The sequence below is a fragment of the Falco biarmicus genome, chromosome Z, assembly GCF_023638135.1.
Source record: "Falco biarmicus isolate bFalBia1 chromosome Z, bFalBia1.pri, whole genome shotgun sequence".
Taxonomy (NCBI): domain Eukaryota; kingdom Metazoa; phylum Chordata; class Aves; order Falconiformes; family Falconidae; genus Falco; species Falco biarmicus.
Window position 1 is genome coordinate 55,718,780 of NC_079311.1, and position 22,008 is coordinate 55,740,787.

The window sequence follows — 22,008 nt, forward strand, 5'->3', positions numbered from 1 at the left end:
TGAAATGGGCGGAGGGGAAGCCTGAAAGGTTTGACAGCCCCCAGGTGAGAGGGGCTGGAATGTTTCCCGTCTGGAAACAAGTCTTCCAAGCAAACCTTTGATATTGTTCAGTCAGCAGTTACTGCAAAGCCCCTCCAACTCAGGAGCCTGCTAACAACCCTGCAGATATGGTGAGACACAGCAGAGATGTGCATAGTAGCTGGGGACTGCAACATCCAGAAGATTCACCATGTTGTGAAAGAAGATCAGATTTGGTTTGAAAAGGCCTTGGTGATTTATCTCTGATATATGTGAAGAATACATCTACACAGTCTTACTTACTGCTTTGGCCTGTGTTCTCTTTAGTTAATTTATTGTCTTACAATATGTGAAGTATTTTTGCATGTCAAGGATGAGTGAGGCTTAGCTATTAACCAGCTATAGAGAATAAACAGAGAAAATGGGCAAACTAATGAATGAGGAAGTGAATGGATAAAATAGTTTCATAAAATATTTTTACTGTTTATACTTGTTAACAATTACTGTTAGTTATTGATAAAGAGCAGTTGTGATTTGTGTGTAATATGTTTATTTGGAATAAATGATGTGGTAATCAACCATGGCTCTTCATGTGAGCCAGCTCAGGACTGATTCCACCACCTCAACTATTGTTGTCTTTATTGGACTACCTTCTGATTTGTATCTTAGTATATAAGAAAAGAAATCTCTTCACTTGCTCATTTTAAGTATTAGGTCCATTTATTTTTCTTAGAATCTGTAGTCTCATCCAAAATGTACTGATGTCCTCCAAAGAGGTTCCTATTTATCTCAGCCGATGTGGATTCAAGACATCAAGGAATTCCTGGTTGTCCTTTCACTGTCCTGAATTTTGAGGCTTTGGGTCAATGATGCAGCAAACCTGAACTGAGAGCTACTCTTACACTGTGGGTATATGATGTCAAATGCTGATGTGGAGCAGTCATTCTGCCAGTTCACATTTATTCAGTGCTTTCAAACCCGTTTTCTGACAGCTTGCCTTTTAGCAGCAGGCTTGTGCCAGGTCAGATATCCATATTGCACCCATTGAACTATATGCTAGATCAGATGTGGTCAGTTCACCTTCAGCTGGCTCAAAGTCAGCATAAGCTTCCTATCTTGTGCTCTGGCGTAGCTCAGCAGACGTGATTGTATGCTCATGCCTGATTCAGATCAAATTAATACTGTTCAGTGACCTGCAGGGCACAGATGAGGTATTAACGATGGTCTTTTGGCACATTTACACCTGTATGAAACAGTGGATAAAATGTTGTAACTTTGCTTTTCATAGCAGTAGTCTTTCACTTTGCAGTCTCTTTCAACGGTGGGAGCTGATGATAGGTTACTTTTTGATAATCCCTCTCTCCCCACCCCACCAGCCCTTTAAGTGGAAGAATTGTCATTTTATCCCCATAACCAGAAATGTCTGTCAATGATAAAAAGAACAAAATATTTTTCTTCCACTTCTGCATTAAAGAAGTGCCCAGGCAGATGTTTATCAGGATGGGAGTCTTGCATTACTTTTGTCATCCCAGTAACACAGTATCTCCAAAACACGCCTTTTCTCAGTCCTCGACATGTAAATTCCAAGCAGTTTAGGTTTAAACATGTATAAACAGCATTTTCAATATATGGTTGCAGACTGTTATTTGAATTGACATATGGTCTGACCCTAAATGAAAATCTTAAAAGTGCACAGCCCTTGACTTCCTGGGTATGATGAAAGTAGATGTTATTGTTACCATTGAAATTTGTTGGAAGTGGCTTGTGAGTGAAAGGCATTATGTTGTTATCTAGGGAAAAATCAGTACCTATTTGGTACATTTTTTGTGGCAGAGCTGGTTTTCTCAATGCTAAATAGTAGGTTTACATCTAGTCTATATATATAGGCTGTACAAGCTTCAGGGTCAAAACCAGTTGGATTTCTTATGTCGTTATAGCATGCTTCCCTGTCTTTTATATCCTTTGGTGCAGAAGCCATTGGTTCTACATACTAAAGAGACTTTTCTAAAAAAAACCTGACTGAACATACGTGACTTACATGCACATATGGGCATATTATGTAGTATTATGTATTTTATATAATGTGAATGTGTCATGTAAATTTTTAACTTCACCTCGCCATTTGCTAAGAGGAGTAGCATTCATATTATTAGCATGGACAGCTTATGTTTTTTGCCTAATTTTTGCCAGATGGTTCTATTTTAGCTCTCTCTAATATTACAAAAACAACTGCTGAGTAGCACACTGATTCAGCTTTAGTAAGTTCAAAATACAAACTGATTCACAGGGAAGAAAATAAAATGCCATCTTTTATTTTTTTATTTGATTAGACATCTTTGATGAGAGCAAACAGTAATCACACAAAGCTTAAAAGCCTTTTTTTCTGGTACCCACAATGGTACCAGAAGGAATACAAGGTACAAGGAATTCTCCTTACATGTTTGTCCTGGGAAACTTCCAGTCCTTCTAGCTAAATTTCTGGATGGGTTAAATACTTTCTTCCTTCCTTACCCTTGAGTTTTCAGCCACATGCTGCATTCTTCACTTATGTTTCGAAGTAGCAGCAATGAGTAAGTTGTTTTTCTTAAAGGGCTGCCATTTTTTATCCTAAGGAATACATTTTGGTGGTGCATTGTGCAGTCAGCTTGTAACATCTGTACATCAATTTACAAAGCACCTAGGATCCCAGTAGACTGTGAATCATGTATGCTTATATATATGTAAGATAATACTTAATAAGTTAAAGAGAAGAAGAGTAGTTGGGAAGGAAAGCACAGACCTCTGAAACAAGTATAAACATACCTATTTTATTCTCTCCTTAAAAACAAGCTATGATTTGAAATTTCTAAAGCGACTTGCAAATTTTTAAGATAATCCTATCTGATCGGGAGGAGATTGAAGGATTTGGATTTTCTTTCTGTGGCTGTGAGGGCCATAAATGCCTTAACATACTTTGTGAAGTTCACAAACCTTTTGAACATCCTTGAGAAAAGCTAGTTTGTGACTTGTACAATCAAGTCAAAAAGTAGATCTGATTTAGTAAATGGTTTAAATTGATGCACTTTTCACTATTTGTCTTGACACTGCTCTTTTGCTTTGGAGATGCTGCTTTGAGTCTGAACATGGGGAAGCAGCTTGAAATGTGAATCACCTAATAATTTCCAACTGTGATGAGAATATCATCACAACTATCCAACAACTTCCATTTTAACTTTTTCATCTTGATGTGTTTCAATGCAGGGGATCTTGTAAACCACCTTTTGTGACCTAAATCAGAACACAAGAGTACGCAGAGCGTTTTGCAGCTACGTCCCACTTGCCTGCTGCCTCTGTAATCATCTGCTACTGTGTAATAGCCATCAATTTGTCATGGTAGCAGGGATTAAAAGCAGATTTAGCTTTTTAAAGAAAGTCCAGAAGGCTTTGCTTGATGCAGCTCAAATTCCTCTCCCCAGATCTCTGGAGAATGCTGGCTTCCAGCTGTAACTCTCTCCTGCTGGGGAAACTACTCAGTCTTTGTGCTTTGCCACACCAGCCCTGTTGGAGGGGTTGTGATTAGCATGCATGCCTGCAGTCCCCTTGCCTTTTGGATGGCAAGTGGCAGGAATAATGGAAGGGCTTGCAGTGGCTTGGAGCAGTGGGGTTTGGTATGATTCAAGGCATGGTGGTGTTCCTGCACCATGCTTGGGTTCTCTCTCCCTGCCTTCTTCAGAGACAGGTGGGCTTGTGGCTTGGCTATCTGTCAGGTGGCGGCTGCATTTTTACCTAGGCTCTTCCAGTGGTGTTTTTTCGGATGTTTATTCATGATGCCTGGTCTTTCATTTATGTACTTCAGCACATGTTTTAAACATGCATAATCTATTAATTCTTCTTTAGAATAGTGCTTTTTCAGTGCCTGGTGAAGTTTACAAAGTCCTTGTATTGGTCCCCTGTTTTGCCCTTACCTGAAGATACTCAATTCCAGTCACTTTTCCTACTTTGCAAAGTGAAGTGAGTTCTGTGGCCTCATCATGGGTTCGTGGGAGGTGAATACTAACCTACCTTGTTTATTTTTAGGAGGTCTTGGTTATGGACCCCAGGGCAAGTCCACTGGAAAAGGCAGCTGCCACGATGTAATAGTCACCAGCAGCCCTGTGACAGTTCAACAGCTGGGACCTGTTTCACCTCCTACTAATCAGGTTTCAACAGCATGCAACCAGGTCAGCCCTAGCTTACAGAGGTCTATGAATGCATCCAGCCTGAGTGCTTCTCCATCAGATACAAGGTCCTGAGTTACTTTTTATATTCACTACTTCAAAAAGAGAGTATTTAAATGCAACCTTTCTGATGATTAAAAATTACCTAAATGATTCTCTGTCATGCCACAAGAAATTTAATTAAATGTAATTTCATTCACATCAGCTATAATCATACTGTTTGGATCATTCAAATCATGGGTGAAATTTGGCCACACATTTTCTGTGTTTGGTAGGGTTTTTTTAGTCACTTAAATATGTTTTTGTACTAAGGACAGGAAATGTTATGGAGGATGATAGCAGAAATAGTCCACCTGTTACATCGGGAGCAGTGACCTGTTTTAAGCTTACCGTAGTGCTAAGAGTGTTATATTGGTGCCTGTCAAGTAACACTTATGTCAGACAAAATAAACTTAAATGACCCCTGGTAACATTCCTCTCTCCTCATCAAATGCCTTTGCTTTCGAATTGTTTTGTTGTTTGCATAATCAAGTTAATCAGAGCAATTGTTCCTAGTGTGCACTGAGCCAGCAGTTAACTTTATCTGTTAGGTAACTTGTGTCCCTGGAAAACTGTCCATTTTCCTGTCTCTGGTGGGTAGTTTAATAAAAACTATGGCCTCCCTGTAAATGTTGCCTTTTTAGATCTCTAAATCACAGATAAATACTTGTACTTAATTTTAAATGCTTAACTAACTTTTGAGATTATACCTGTGAGTATTGTTGACAAAAATGAATGAAGGGAAAACAGTTATTTGACAACCTCCATACAAACACATTAAGCACATCCCTTAAACTTACAGTGAGAAAACATTCTGGTGTATTATTTCAGAAGCTGCTTCCCACTTTTGTAGATGTGATTCGTGCAAAAATTGCCTACTGAGTTGAAATGTAACTGTTCTTATTTACAACAGGCCACAAGGGCCTTTATTCTCAAAACAGTTTACATTTTACTGTATCACTTTATTACAAGCCAAGGAACATTCTTGAAATAATTAAAATCGTTGGTATGTAACTGGAAGAAAACCTTGCTTTACTGTAAGGTGGTTTGTGACATTTCTCTCTTTGCTTGTGAAGACTGAGTCCCCTGGGACAATTTACAAAATTAATTATGCTTCCTCTGTAAGTGTGTCAGGGAAAACCATTCAGTGCTAAGATGATGACAAATGACAGATCCAGACACATGCCTTTGAGACAGTACAAAACTGCAGAAATAAAGATATCATGAAGTAATTATTGCTTGCCTAATAGGTTTCAGGTGTGCCTGAGCAGGTTCCAAACACTTTTATTTTTATCTGAATATGTGGCTGGCTGTGCTATGTCAGTACTGAGTTATACATTTTTGGTTTTATTTTGAAGAAACATTTACTAAGGGTGAAGTGAATTTGAAACTGGCAGAATCAAGGCTGTAGTGTCTCAGGAGGTTCTTCTAATGATTTAATAATGAAGATGTTTTAAAATCAGTTTGTCACATGAAGAATGTCCATTTCAGCAATTTTGTCCTCAAAATATACTATATTAAAATTTACTATTTTATAGGGCAAAACAGGTTTAAAGTCAGATTTTAAGTCACAGATTATTGGAACACTTCTTTGTTTTTCTTCCCCCCCCCCCCCCCGCAATAATCTGCATTTGCCTAAATTGATTGCCTAAGATGCCTCCATAATTCTTTATGGGCTGAATGCCTTCTCTGGATTGTATCTCTCAGGCATCGTGAACAGTGTTCTGGCAGCTTAATCCAAACCAAGGTATTTGCTGAATTGACACAAACTAAAATGACTTGTTATGATTTTTACTGATGGAAGAAGGAAAAGAAGTTGGCAGATTTGGAGTTTTGCCACAGATAACGTCAGATTTTGGTGTATAGACCATGATGGATAAAAACTTGCCCATCTTCTTTGAGAGTTTCTGAAAAACTTTTCCAGAATATTCCATTATACTGCTTGAAACCATATGTAATAACTGGCAATTACTTTGAGGCAAGTCAGAAAACAACCCAGGAAAGAGCAAAGGGTTCTTGGCTAGTAAAACAGAAGACCATGCACAAAGATAAGAAAACATGGGTTTCACTCTTCCATGTTTATGGTTCTGTGTTATCCTTGACACTGGCCTCTACGCAGAGAGAGGACAGAAGGTAATTGCAAGTAATGTCTTGTAAATGTTCATGAAAAATCTGGTCCAAACTCAAGCCGGTTTAGATTACAATAAGCAGACGTGCCAAATAATACCATCTGAGAATCTGGCACAGTGGTATAGCTGGCCCTTCATTTTCTTATTAGGCATATTTATTTTCCCACAGAAAACTACATAGTCACAGTGTGGGCAGGCTTTTGAAGAAATTTGCTTTGTTTTGGGAGCTGGAAACTTTGTTACTTTTGAATTTAGAGGCTTAAGTGAGAACCAAACTTCTTCAGGTTATCTGGCTTTTATTGCATACTTGACATTCTGAGACAACTCTTGATTTTTGTCCTCTTATGAGACTTCTAAAATGCAGTTTTTCTTCAGCTTCACTGATGGATATGTCCCTTTGTGTTAGGCATTAGTAGCTTTTTGAATGATATGGTCCTACTATGCATCTGATTAAAATTTGTGACATTACAAGAACAGACATTATATTGATGCATGATTTTTTTCCCTACTTATAAAAGAGAGAACAAAAATCTAAATAATCTAACAGGTAAACCCCCCCACCCTATTTATATTTTCCATATATAAATATATGTAGCCCAGCATGGAAAAATCAAACCTTACTTTTCTTGCTCTGTTAAAGACTGTAGATCTATATTTGGGGTCACAGCACACTAACATGATTTAACTGGCCAATAATGAACTGTGCTTTTAACAAAGCCCATTGATAAACAGACCCAACAGCCTGATTTTTTTTTTTTCCACAAAAGATTATCCCTTTAGCGCTAAATTTTACACAAGATTGACCTGATACAGCAATCCTATTTTTTTCATTTCTCTCAATGAAAACTTTAGTCATCATGTTAATTGTGCTTTTCTGTTTTGAAAGTGCCTCTTAAACCCTGCTGGAGTAACCTGACCTCCACAGCAGTACCCTATGCTGACATTCAATCTGAACAGGGTGTTTCTTACTCTGACACAGCAAATCAACCACCGTCCATTACAAAGCAAGTATCTTAGCATAGGAACATTTACCCGTTTACCCCATAGCTCACCACAGCAAGGCAGGGTGATATGTAAAGGCACATTTTCACTACTTGTGATCTCTCTCAGTGCACAGATATAGCACCTGCAAACTGCTTCCTCTTTCCCTCAGCCTGTGCCAGGCTTCCCCTCTAGGCAAAAGGGGGCTGAGGGGCAGCCAGGATGCCCTGAGCACTATTTCCCCTCCTCCAGCTCCCAGGGAATGACTGGGCTGTGTTCTGGCAGCGTGATCCAGCCCTTAAACCAGTCACTGCAAAACAACTTTTCTTAATTCAAGTTGGTTGACTCTCAAGTGGTGGAAAATGCTGTAATATAAAGCAGTAGGAAACCCCCCCATCACTCAGGGAGTGATAACAAAGACACTGTGATTTTTCAGCTTTAACCTTTCTAGCTAGACCTGAATGTGGAAAGCTATATACCTTTTTCTTGCTCGAATAACTTAGTGTTTTCATATATTCTTTCAACATTGCTGATCTAATTGTAAGTTAGTCCACAGATCTCAGAGGTGAAAAGTCAATTTCCCAAGAAAAATCATGGAAATTTGGTAAATATTGCCATATTCACTGGAAATATCACCAAAATCATCATTTAGGATCTCTTCTTGCTGTCTTGGGTTGATTGATGTTGTTTTAAATGGGATTCAGATCTCCACTTTTAACCTACCACCAATTCTTAAGTAGTTTCATCTGCCTCTGCTGAAGCTGGACTCCCTGCAGTAGGGCTGTGGTGCAGACATATGAGCCACTGGATCTGTGCTTCCTGAAGCAGTGCAGAATCTTGCAGAACTCGCAAGCAACTGCAATATTGCTTACTCTGAGTAAATATCAAAACTTGCTTCCTTGTTAAAAAAAAGCAGCAAGTAAAATAGGTAGAAGTGCCTCCTCAAAGGTGTTTGCTGTAACTGTGTTTGTATCAAGAAAGAGATAGATTTGTTTATTTTATTAAATTTCTTTACAGTGCATATTTTCTCTTTTAGAAATTTGAAATTTGTAGCCATATAAAAACATGCAGTAAAATAGTTATAAATAACTGACTATACATAATTTGACTATACATTTGAACTTACATTTGTAAGTGAGAATACATTATTGCTTGCCTACATGACAATTCCTTTGGATTATTGCATGTCAATATCTCATATATTGTTTATTTAAAGCTTTAAGAAACACTTTTCAACACCTGGTATTTAAGGTACCTATTAGCACTTATTAGGTGTTTTTTCAGTTAATTTGACCTCCTGAAGTCTTTGTGTGATAGGATGAGCTATTGTCTATCTTGTTTTTTATTTGGGAAGCTGAGCTGCAGTGTTGAGTTGTTCATCTTAAAAATGCATTTTAGATTTAGATGAGAAATCAGATTTCCTGTGTGCTTGATCCACCATTGAAATTCTATGCTTCTTCAAAAGTGTACTGTGAAAAGAATAAACCCAGGAATTAACCCCCAGAGCAAAAGATGCAGAAGCTTCTGTGTCTGTGAGATTTCCAAGTTTATCTAGATACATACAGGGTTCTTTCTACTGTTAGAGCCCCTTAAAAATAGAAATTAATACACCGATAGGAAATTCAAGTCTGCCAAGATGTGAACTGGAAACATAAAGACGTAAATCCACTTGGCCTTTACCCAACATTTGTAGCCGTGAATCAGGGATCCTGATGTCATTGTATTTCCCTTTTTATACCTTTCTGTAGAAAACAATGTTTTTAAGACCTTATGAGTGTTTTTTTTTTAAATCTACCAGTAGGATATTTGCAGCATAAACAAGTTTCATAATATTTCTGTGAAAAGCCAATGATAACAGCAACATTACACTTACATGAAAAATTTGGATTGCTGACTTGGAGGCAGATACATCATCAGATTAAAACTTAATAAACCCCTTCAACTGGTTCTTCTACATTATTCATTTATTTTGTTTGTTTTGTAGAGTTAGATATTATCTGTATTTATAAAATTGAGCTATTTCTGTAGAGAATACTATTTGTATTTGTATGCATTACCATTGGCAAATTTGTTAAATATTTATTCTTTATTAATCAGTATTCTTCCTGTTCTTAGCCAGCAAAAATAATAGTCAACTCAAATAAATACAAGTTTCATACAAGGCAGGAGCATAACGCTTTGGCTTCAGAGGCCCAAACCTATTTACACCACAGCTGATGAAAAAATTTGCATTGATTTCTGCATTGATGTATGAGGAACCTTTACAGCAACTTTTCTTCAAAATGTTAAAGTTGTTTTCCTAAGTGACCTTGTTATATATGTAGTGCCCATTTATGCATACTGTTAAATTAACTGAGAGTGTTGAAGTTGAGTACAAGGAATTAGGGAGAGATTTTCTCACATGTAGCCTTTCTTTAATTTTATGTGCGTATGAAGATAGAAGAACCACCACTGAATTGTCTAACTGCTTACTTACTTTATTGCAGGTCTCTCTTGTCGTGTGAGTCTCTGGCATCTACGACGTTAAGCTTGTCAGAAAGTCAGTCCACACTGAGTGTTAAGCAAGAGTGGTCGCGTGGGTACAGCGCACTTCCTTCTGTTCCTCCTGACCAAGGTTTACAAAATGGCAGTGAGCTGGGGGACTTCTTAAATTTTTCACCCAGAACATCTCTGTCCAGTAACTGCGTCTCTAACTCATTACCGTCCTACTTACATGGAATGGAAAATAGGCATTCCACTTACTCTAGTCCTCACCATTCCTCAGCCTGGTCTCCAGCAGCCCGCTCCAAAAAGAGAGTGCTCTCTCTGTCTCCTCTGTCTGACGGCATTGGGATTGACTTCAATACAATCATCCGTACATCCCCAACCTCTCTGGTGGCCTACATCAACAGCTCCAGGACGTCACCAGCAAATGTCTCCCCACAGCCTGAGGTCTATGGACATTTTTTGGGAGTGAGAGGAAGCTGTATACCCCAAAATTGCTCTATTCCAACTGCCCAGAAAGACCTTCTCATGGCTAATGGCAACATCACCTTTCCAGGGTATGTTGAGAATGAGGCTGGTGAGTATCAGCGGATGCAGCAGCTGGAGCAAGCCAGCTTGCAGGTGGCCACCGCAAGTAACATGGTAATCCAGCAGGGCATTCCACCTGCAGACAACGAGGTGGTGGGTATCCTGAAAAACGAACACCTGGATGACTTCTTAGGCTGTACGGTCAACATGCCTCCTCCACCCCTGCTGCCACCACCACCTCCACAAGGGCCACCCCCACCGTACCATGCTCAGCAGCACCAGCATCCACACAGCCTCCCCAGTCTCATTCAGCTGCTGCCTGTGCCTCCTTCTTCCCCCAGCACCCTGCTCAATGAAGATGGTGAGCCAAACAATTTCAATGGCAAGCACAGCTGCCACTGGGTTGACTGCAGTGCGCTGTATGGCCAGCAAGAGGAACTTGTGCAGCACATAGAGAAGATCCATGTAGATCAGAGGAAGGGAGAGGACTTCACTTGCTTCTGGGCAGGGTGCCCACGAAAGTACAAGCCATTTAATGCCCGTTATAAACTGCTGATTCACATGAGAGTCCACTCAGGAGAGAAGCCAAACAAATGCACGGTAAGTGTGAATGTTGCCTCTCTTACCAGTAAAAGGCTCTCTGTTACCCGTGAAAATACAGAGAAGTGTTTTTCCTAGTTAATGGTGTGCTTTTTTAACTAGTCTGTGTGAATGAATGACTGCTCCATTTTTCCACCTAGGTAGAAAGGAAAGGTGTTCTTTAATTTGATATGTACTAACAGGTATGATTAAGAAAATTCTGTTTTCTAGATTTATAAACTTCTACTGTAGACTGCAAAAGTGACATGGTAGATCTTCATAAAGCAAAACTTAAGTTCCATCGGTAGTTAAGTACCTCCATGAAGGATATATGCAGGAAAAGTGCTACAGAATAAATGGCACAATTTATCTTGAAATATCCTTTAGTTGTGTCACTCCTTTTTGACATGAGGAATTTTTAGGATCTTGCATAATGTTACCATGAGAAACTGAGAAGGGCTGGGTATTTTTTAAGGCAAATTTGTTTAATTACTAAGAAAAAACAGGCCCACAGCCCTGTTTCCATGAATACAGTAGGAATAAAACATGTAACAGTTTATCTGGTCACAGATTCTAGCAGTGAGTGTCCAACCCCTGTTTTCTTGCTGTTTTTCTGAGGGTGACTGCAAGTCAGTCAGTCATACATGTATCACATGGGCTAACAGTCTAACCAGTAAACCCTAGAATCAGTTTGTGTTTAGACTCCAGTGAACCATCCATCATCTTTGTAATTCAGACCGTTGATTGGCGTTACATATAGTCTGTATTTTGGTTGACAATTAGTTTACCCTTGCTAAGTGCTTATCTAGTGTCAGCAGAAAGCAGCTTCACCTATGCTGTTTCCAATCCTCAGTGTAACATAACAAAACAATGAGTATATAATTTCTAGGAACAATAAAAGTGCTGATTACTATTGACTTGAAAAAGAAATTGTTTACATGTTGTGAAATATAAATTGGTGCTGGGAGTCTTTTCAGTGTGTGCCTAGTTGTGTAATTTTCTTATCATGATATAGACGTTTGCTTGTACAATAGATAGAGGAAATTCTTTTCTTTCACTTTTGTCACTTCAGAGGGCCAACCTCCTTCACAAACAGTGGATGTTTTCCCAGATTTCTCTCTTGAATTTAAAGGACCAGGTAGAGATTGTGTCATGACACTAAGGAAGACTCTTCATCCTTCCCTTTTGTCACACCAGAGCTTGAACTCCAAATATTCTTTTTAAGTTCCATAATATTCTCTTTTCTGCTCTCCAGCTGTATTGGAGTAGAGTTTACCATTAATTTCACTTTCTCCTCAGGGATTTCTCATCAGCTTTGTGGGGAAAGAGAGTCAAGAAAGTAATTTTTCAAGGGAATAGCACATGGAAAAAAAGAGATGGAGACAGATGTCAGCAGATGAGTGAGAACAGGCAACAACAGTATGAAGAAAAGAGGGAAGGAATGGTGAAAGAGCACTGAAAAAAGAGTAATGCCAAGTACCCAGGGGCTTTCTAGGAAAATTACAATGAGGGATCCATTAAGACTGGGGAAAAGTTCTGCTAGCAGCACTCTGTGCTCCCTGCCCTGCCTGTTCAGAAACGGTATTTACAGTGACCTTCTCATGATATGAAGCTTCCTTGAGAAGTCCTTAGCTTTGAAGGAATCGTCATTCAGTGGCGATAAATATGTTAATGTTTAAGATAGGGTACTTCATATGATAATGTTTCTGATATCACTAAACCTAAAGTAAAGTCTGTGCCAAGTCATGCTTTGTCACAAAAAAATGGGGTGTCTATATTAGCTTCTCAAAGAGTGATTGCTTTCATAAATATTAAAAAAGTGTAATTAATTTTACTGAACTTCAGCTAGTATTTGTGTATAGTGCCAAGAAGTCTGCATATCAGAAGCAACAGTCACATGCTTATCTTGCTTTCATGTTTGGAAGTGTAATGAAATGTAGAAATATTCAGAGTGATATGATTTACACTCATAATATGGGTGTAAATATGGAATATAGGCCCCCTTTCCTGGAACAAGCATGTAGAAATAGCATTCTTTAGCTGGGTTTAAGTGAAACAGCTTGCTGCTTTCATCCTTTACCATTTCATAAATGGTGTGAATCTGGAAAAATGTACTTGGCTCTCTAATGCCAAGGGGCCATGGACTGGAAGTCTTAATATATTTAGGAAGTTGTACTTCAGCCAGACTTCATACCTTTCTCACCAAGCAGTGAAATTCACAATCCAATCAATACAATTCAACATTTTAAGCTGAGACTTTATGTGAGGTATTAGGGAGAACACTCTGGGCAAGATAATAAAAGATAATAAAAAAGTATGCAAAATAAATCTGAAGCTTTTCACCAAACCTTTATCAATTTATGCATTTAAGTGATAAATCGGAACAATCCATTCATAAACTTTTATTTGTCCAGCTAGGGTCTTTCTATAATTTATTTTCTGGTTCTATGTGTAGGATGCCTCTTTCTGTAAAAAGCTTGGTAAAGTAGAAGTCTACATCCAGTGTAGCTTGCCGACTGATAAGAGGCAGTCTAGTAGACCAGGAAAGGAAGGAAAAACGCCAAATACACACCTATTATGTGATCCAACCAGATTTACTGCAGAGAGTATAGCAGAAGTAATAGGTCTTTGGGAAGAACTATCTTACATGACGTGTCAAACATCCTGTATTCAAAGGCAGCCAGTTGCACTAGTCACCCTAGTAACATCACACAATAGTCACTGTGTGAGCATTGTATGTGTTACTGGTTTCTAGCATTTTGCAAGAGGCAACCTTCTCTTTTTTTAAAGCTTATATTGCAGTGTGTCCTAGGCAGTATATTTATCATGCAGTACTTGTTTCTGTGCAGATGAGTGTTGAAAGTGTACCAGTAAATACTGTGCTGTATATCCCAATAGACTGCTGTGACAGTTCAGCAAGCTTTGCAAGTTTTAGTAATGCAAGGTCAGGGTTACTTCTAAGTTGTATCCTTGTAACACTGATAGAGATTATATGGAATCAGATGCACAACTAATTATAAGCTGAACTTCAAAAATAATTTTATTATTCTCTGTTATTGGTCTGTGATAATGAAATCATGTATTTTGAGAAAAGACTTGAAAAACAACTAGGACTGCAGTACCTGATGTGCTTATAGTTCAAATCAGAGCCATGCAGACATAGAATATTCCTTTGACCTCAGCATTTGTTTTGCCACATCTGAACTATTTTCTTTTTATCTATGTAACAAAAATTTGAAGTGATGAACTATAGCTACAAGTGATAGTCTAGTCATTAGTTCCTTCTTGTTCTGGATGAGCAGTCTTCAATTCTGGAAGATAAAGGTGTTGTAGAGTGAGTATTAATCAGGTAGCAGCACATAAAATCATATGATGATTGTGATAATGAGATCCGAACTTAAAGGCAAGCATTCTTAAGGTCAAAACTTAGAACATACTTGTCCCTCTGTACAAAGGTAAGTAGGGTGGAGTAGAAAATAATTGCATACTAGTCCTGATAGATTTGTTTTGTATTGCTGTTTTCCTGTGAATCACACTTTTTTTTCCAGCTGTAACTGAATTTTGCTGCTGAAGCTGCATGTTCAGGTTAGGTCTTGGCAATTTGATCCAGTACACTCTCTCTGTGTACTGAAAATCCATGGTGTATTTTTCATTGCTGCCCATTTGTAGAAGACTGGTTCTTGTTCTAAAAAATGCACTTTAATTTTAAAAAGCATGAATTTCATAGAGTCCTGTATTTTCTTTTATATGGGAGGCCAAAGTACGTGACTATACTTGGCCTTTCTTTATTACATAGAAATTCGTGAAGCTGAAGAGTTGCATGCGAGTTGCGTGAAGTTGCATGCGAGAGGCCTCACCTGAGGTTGACTTGTTGGGAATAGGAATTCATTAAATAGCCGTTAAAATGTATTGGGCTACCTTACTATTCATTAAAATATCTTTCAGGTTCTGTTCCAACTTACTACATCTGGAATGCATTCTTCTTTTCAGTGACCTGGTTTAAAGACTAAAAAAATTGTTCATGGCATGGTAATATATATTTAGTATCTGTTCCTAAACTTTATGTAAAGTAGGTATGGCACGTTTGAATGTGTTGTGTATTTATTTATTAATCTATGCATTAGCTTTTACTTTGTAGGAATAAGTTAAAGAAAAAAATTGAATGAAGAATTGATGTTGAAATGCAAGCAGTTAGTATACGAGTAGTTGAGGTAAAACCTGTAATGTTTGCAAGCAGTTACCATACAATGGTATCTGAGGTTCCCTCAAATTTCCTCTGTATTCGAAAAAAAGAGAATTCCCAGTAGCTGTGGAAACTCCACAGTAGCAATTGGCAAATGGTGACCTTTTGCTCTCTTTGGCTGTACCTGTGAGGTTATTTTCTACTCAGCGTTCCTTCTTTTAAGTGAGTATTCTTGTACTTTTCAAGTTCAGCTGCAATAAGAGGTACTTAATTAGCCTTATTGTCATGTTGTGCAAACAGTAAGCTTAACATATTTATTCTGGTGTAAATAACAACAGCATGTTGCTAGAGATAAATTTTAGCCTCTCTTTGCAGTTTCAGTCAGGTGCAGTAGGAATGCTTCCCCTTTTGAAACTGCATTCAGTCTTTTTGCTTTCTCTAAGATCTCAGCTATGCTTCAGCACAATGCTATTAGTATTTTAACGTATGGGATAGTAATACATAGACTGCACTTTTTATCACAGCTGCTTGATGTAATTCAAACCAATAAAATGGCTAGTATTCCTGTCAGATTTGAAGCGACATCCATTTAACATCTGCTACGTATCTGAAACCATCCTATAACGCATCAACCTACTAAGCATGTGAAACAGAAGGTATGGTTAGAAAAAAAATAACATAAAACTTAAAACATTTGTGTAATACTTTTTTGAGACACAAGTAAACATCTTTGGGTGAGCATGAGTATTTAGGTAGGGGTGTGTGTGTGTGCTATTTGAAGAACACATGTTTGGAAGATGGTATTCAAGATGAAATTTTGATTAAAACCAGAAATGCCTTCTGTAAAAATGATGGGGAATTCTTGTCCATCTTCAGGCTTTAGCAGTGTGCCTTCAAATGGTGTGTTATATATGGCATATATATTGGTACTATATATGTATGGTACTATATATTTTATACAGCACATGACAGTTTTTTGTTGATAAAGAAAGACCATATCAAATCCTATATTGTGCTGAAATCTTAGAAAAATAGAAACTATAAACGTTTTTTATTTTGTTTTTGCTTACATTCTTGCAGAAGAATTTTTCACTATGCTAAAGTAGCAGTTGAGCACCTAGTCTTAAACATGGTGAAAGAATAGTAATTTATTAGTAGAGTCAAGTTGCTGAAAGTTAGAAAACACCAAGTTTATAGTTGCCTGTTGCCCATTTTTGTCACTAATTTGGTAAGCTAACTGAAACAGAAATACCATGGAAAAGGCAGAGATGTAGGAGTAATTAGACTATATCATGGTGTATAGACACAGAAAAGGTGAGATTTAATTTGCAACCATAAAGCTATGGCTTCCTAACTCTCACAGTCTTGTGCAATCTTGGTAACCTACTGGTTTTGGTTATGATGTTTTAGCTGTTTAAAGGAAAAACAAATAATGAATTGTGGGTGTGCTTTCGCAAACAGCTCAAACTCATGTGATCACATCAGATGGCATCTAGCCCAAGCTAATAAATCTTACCTCTCAGCAATGGTATAATGTTCTTTAATATTATACTTCCAGTCTGAAATACATAATGCATCTGTAGTTAAAAATGTAATGGCATGTATTTTCCTGTGGCTGCTTAAGATGCAGAACTTCCATTTGAGTTCAGTGAGCACCTGAAGGCTTATGTTATCCAAACTACTGAGCGTTAATATCAAAGCATCTCTTCATGCATTCAAAAATGCAAAGCAGACTCTTCTACATGCAGATGTAGAACTGATGACATTGAAAACCTATAGCAGAGAACAATATTCCATGTTACAGAATAAAATCTATGAAACCTATAATTTTATGCTTGTTCTTCTAATGAATAATTTGATTTTCCTGTTAGGTATTTGAACCAGCTTTTCTTCCCTTTTGACTTAGATATTTGGAAAATTTAAGACAGATTTTTAAAGAACTTTTTCAAACAGGCATCTTTTTAGTTTCACTGTAAGCCAGAATATGACTGTGAAGTATCAAAAAATAACAATGAACATTCCTAATTGCAGACGTGTTTGTGTGGAAAGGTTTCTAATTTATTACCTCTTTGTGCATAGGCACAAAGATTGTATTTTATTTATTTTCATTTTCCTGTGAATTTTAATGGAACATTTTTGAGATTTTTTTTCATTCCTGTGCCAAACTATAAATAAATGGTAAACTAAAACTATGAACTCCTTAAAATTTCATCTACTTGAAATGTAGAATCCCAAATCAAAACTTTTGATCTGCCAAAATTTCAATTGTAGAAAATGTGAAGTTGTTTTTATTTTGTCATTTTGTTTTGTTTTTTAATAGTAGAGTTTTAAATTACAAAATTACTTAAATTCAAAACTGAGGGGCTAATGCTCAGGTTGTGGTTTTGGAGCATGTTTGTGTGAATTGGAAATTTGATTAGTCTCCTAAGTCATAAGCTCTTTTTAGATAACTTCTGCTCTTTTCTGCCACTTTTAATTTTGATTTTCAGCATCCCTGTTTGGTTGATGACTGGACCTTTATCAGGAATAGAGTGAGTAAATTATAAAGCTTTCCATTTGCTGATAGAAAAGCCTAACAATATCTCACAGGAAAACACAAGATGCAAGTTATGATACAGTCACAACAGAAATAGACAGAAACCATTGCCCAAAAAAATGATTCTGCTGTAAAGAAACAAACACAGAAGTAGAGGGAACTAGTTAATAGATTATGCTGTGCATTGCAATATTACTTTTTCCGAAGGGAAATACAGTTTTAAGTAAAGATAAACATACTCTTGGCTTTTATTTAGGTGATTGACACTGTTTTCCTAAGGATTAGAGGTTTAATTAATGCTTCTGGCACTCTGTGGAGAACTTCCGGAACATCTAAGTCTGATGGTTTGCCTTTAAAAACAAATGTTGATAGTTAAGCATCATAGAACCATCATGGGTTTATTTGTACAGAGTAATTAAGAAATGGGAAAATGCCATGTACCTTTTTGTGCACATATAATTGCACTAGTTAAATATGTTGCAAACCAAAATGAATATATTCTGAAATTTTTGGAGATGCTAAGATATTCTTTGACATTTTTTTCAGCATTCAGATTTAGTTTAAGATATTTTTACTGACTTCATGTTTAAAGGGATCAAGGGAAGGGACTGGTCCTGTGAATTTTTAAAGGGTAGGTTCCACAGCCATAGTCTCATAGACTTCAGTGGGATTCTTTCAGGCAGAATCCTGAAGTCAGGACACAAACTCAGTGATGCCTTTGATTTCAATGCCATGTCTTGAGTGCTGCTTTATACACATATTTACTTAGAATCATAGAATCATTTAGGCTGGAAAAGACCTTAAAGATCATGGAGTTCAACCGTAGACCTAACACTGCCAAGTTCACTAAACCATGTCACTGAGTGCCACATCTATGGGTCTTTCAAATATCCCCAGGGATGGTGACTCAACCACCCCCCTGGGCAGCCCGTTCCAATGCTTGACAACCATTTCAGTGAAGAAGTTCTTCCTCATATCCAGTCTAAACCTTCCCATGTGCAACTTGAGGCCATCTCCTCTCATTCTGTCGCTTATTATTTGGGAAAAGATTCTCTCTACAGCCTCCTTTCAGGTGATTGTAGGGAGCAGTAAGGTCTCCTCCCAGCCTCAGCACAGTATCCCAAACACTGAGGCAGATCGAGAATTGGCTTGGTGTGCTCTGAGGCCTGAAGCGGTTCTGTTCCACTGCCATTGCAGTCCCAGTGAGCTGAGGTGGCATTCATCAGATGCTAAAAGCTTGCCTACTTTTATGGATAGATGCTCGCAGGGTAGGTTTCCAAAGGACTTGGACAGTATAAGGATTAAGCACTGCTCATAACATGCTTATAGTGGGCTGTCCTTAAAAATGATTTCTTGAACAGAGATACTACTAATACAGCCGGTGCGGTGGAGTCCTCCATTAAGAGAAACGCAGTTGCTGTTGATCTTGTGTTAACAGGGCTTGAATAACTGCTGAACAGACCTTTCTGAACAAGGCCACATGGAAACAGGGAGGTCTTTTTAGAGGTGATCACTGTGAAGGTTCAGTCTGTGACTATGTTAGAGTGCTGAACTAATTGAGAAAAGGAAATTCAGAGAGAAGCTGGTGAGGATGCTGTGACTGTGTTTTCTAGAACTGCCATGGGACTCAGTTAGCTCTGTTCAATGCATCTAGGTTTGATAAATATTGGTATAGCCACATGGTGACTGTTTTCTGATACCACCTTTATCTACTCAGCGTGCTTGTTTTTCCTGTCTATTAAAGACTGCTTCGATTTAGGTTTGATACTTTCTTACCATCATTTTTTAGGATATATAGCAACTTTATAAGTACTCAGCTTTTGAGAATTAACGCACATCATTACAAAGTTGAAAATCACAAGTGAATCATTTTAGAGAGATGTCACTGTGTCAAGAAAGTTTTTTAGGAGCTGTTTCTGCGTGAAATGTTGAAATGTGATGTTCCTCATCTGTCCATGAAGCAGTGTGCTTGATACAAAGAGTTGTTATAAATAATTCCCCCCCTCTGTTTTCTCCCTCTTTGAATGCTTTCTGTTGGTCATCAGCTGGCACAAGGTCAAGGAAAAGATGACTGCATGCCTTTATGGGTACACTTGGTACATTTCTATAAATAAAGTCAAACAAAATTAAATTGCTTTGGCTTTACTGTATTCTCTACTGTTTAACATTTGCAGAATTGCCTCTAAGGTTATTCAGATGTAAACATCAAGCAATGCCACTGTTCTTCAAGGTCTGTCATACTGCTGATGTATGTAAGTTTTCCTACAAACATTCAGATTTCTGTTGTAAGAAATCACAGCTATGCAAACAAGCTTATCTGGGCCAACAATAAAACATCATTGATTCTAATTAGGAGTCATCAGATAATAGAAAAAGACAAGGCTTCTTTTGTTCCATCAAAAGCCTGCTTTGCCTGCTTGCAAAAATGCATGGATTTCTTTCCAGTGGCTTTACATAATTAATATGACAAAGTTTCAGTCCTGTGATCTTACAGTTTCCAAGTGATTCAGACACACTTCTTAAACCTTGTTTAAGGTGTTTGATGGCTATCTGTTACAGAAGTTGGTAGATGGCATGAACATGAGGTCTGTTTTGTTTGTTTAAAGAAATGGGCTGTGTGTAAACTGTATTAAGGAATATCTATGTTGAGACTGCAAAGATTATTGATAGTGTTTTTTTTAAAAAATGAGCCACTGTTGAGAAACAAGGCTGCCCAGCTCTGACTGACTCACAAGGACTTTGGGTTTTGAATGCCTGGACAAATGTGGTCTGAATCCATTGTGTAAGTTAACTAAGTTGAGACACTGATTTTCTGTCTGCACCAGTGAAGCGGGTCCATTATTGCATAACTTGTAAAGGAAAGACATACAGATTGAGCAAATACTGTGGAAATCATTATAGTTGATGGCTCTGCAGGCAGGGTGATTGATAATATAAAATATATTGCCAGTTAGACTCAGACTGTTAAACTCAGTTAAATAGATCTCTGTGAAGCTTGGGTTGTGAACATGGCATTTCAGTGCATCATGGAGAGTTTGGTTCCAAATTAAAAGTAAGCCATCTGCAAGATTGTTGATCTGCTTTAATTGTGATAAGGTTCTCAAAAGTCTGTCATGTATATTTCCGAGAGCTGACATTTCCTCTGAAGGCAGAGGTCTGCTACTTCTGCTTCTGGTCAAGAGTTGCTGAAGGATCACTGAATGCAACACTAATCTCAAATACTGAGTGTGAATCATCACACATTTGAAAAACAGTGGTGGCCTTGTTGGAAACATATCTTCTCCCCTTATCTTTCATCCACACACAATGGGAAGCTTTGGAGTTATTTTTAAATTTACTTTATGCTTACCAGTGCAAGATGAACAATGGTCATATGTTGCAGATAGTCTTTGCAAGGCTTAGAAGACAGCAAAAATGAAATCATCATAGCACTAACTTCAGTTCTTACACTACTTTCATCGTACTAGTATCTGGGCACTTTATTTTTTTCCTGCTGTATAAGAGATGGGTCACTTAATCCATCACTATGGGCTTGATGAATTAAAGCTAAAATGTTCATATCCTTCTTATTTATGCTGTATTTTGCTGGTGTGACAGACCCTCCATTACCATGAAGCAAAACCGGTATCAAAACGGTCAGCAAGGAAACAGTATACCTGGACGCTCCCTGAACTTGAGGGAGACAGAGAAGACTAAACGTGAGCTGGGTAAGGAGAATTCTTGATTGCTTATATGAAGGAGAACTGTGTTCATCCAGCCCCTAGAGATTTCCATGACTGTGAAGTTCTGATACAAATTTAGCTTAAAAATGTTAGGAGTTTGTGAAGAGGAACAAAAGATGGGAAGGAACTGCTTTACTAAGGATAAATAACTATTAGAAGCTCTGCAGTAAATATGCAGTCTTCATAAAGGAAGGAGAGTGAGACAAACCCGCTCTATTTATATTCCCAGAAAATGAGAAAAGCAAGTAGGTTATCTGTCTCTTTGGCGTTAGCTTGAGGTACTGTTTTTCTGTGTCAGTAACATGTAATCTAACTGTGAGGCATGAGGCCTTTAATGGCTCCCAGCACACAATACAAGGTTGCAGCAGGGTGAGGCAGCTGCATGTTCCCCTTTAGATGGAGGAGTCACACCTCAGATGAGGATACAGAGAGCATGTCTGGGGGTGTGCAGATGTAGAGCATTTCTACAGCAGACTGTGTTGGCAGAGACTGGAAACAGGTGCTGTGGTGTGTCTTCTTAGACAGGCTGCTGACTGCATGGGGTGTTTCTTGCAGCTGCTGCTCGTTTCTCTGGGGATGAGGAGGAAGGAGTTGAGTGTGTAGTATGACTTTG

At 38.0% G+C, this 22,008-nt stretch overlaps 1 protein-coding gene across 1 annotated transcript in view; it reads left to right on the forward strand.

The window, feature by feature from the left end:
- Positions 1-2,413: 2,413 nt before the first annotated feature.
- Positions 2,414-22,008, forward strand: part of GLIS3 (GLIS family zinc finger 3) — a 138,224-nt gene continuing 118,629 nt past the window's right edge. The window contains exons 1-3 of the mRNA XM_056323688.1: positions 2,414-2,435; positions 4,075-4,282; positions 9,850-10,975. Of these exons, the coding sequence (XP_056179663.1) occupies positions 2,414-2,435; positions 4,075-4,282; positions 9,850-10,975 (1,356 nt within the window). The remainder of the gene's footprint in view (positions 2,436-4,074; positions 4,283-9,849; positions 10,976-22,008) is intronic.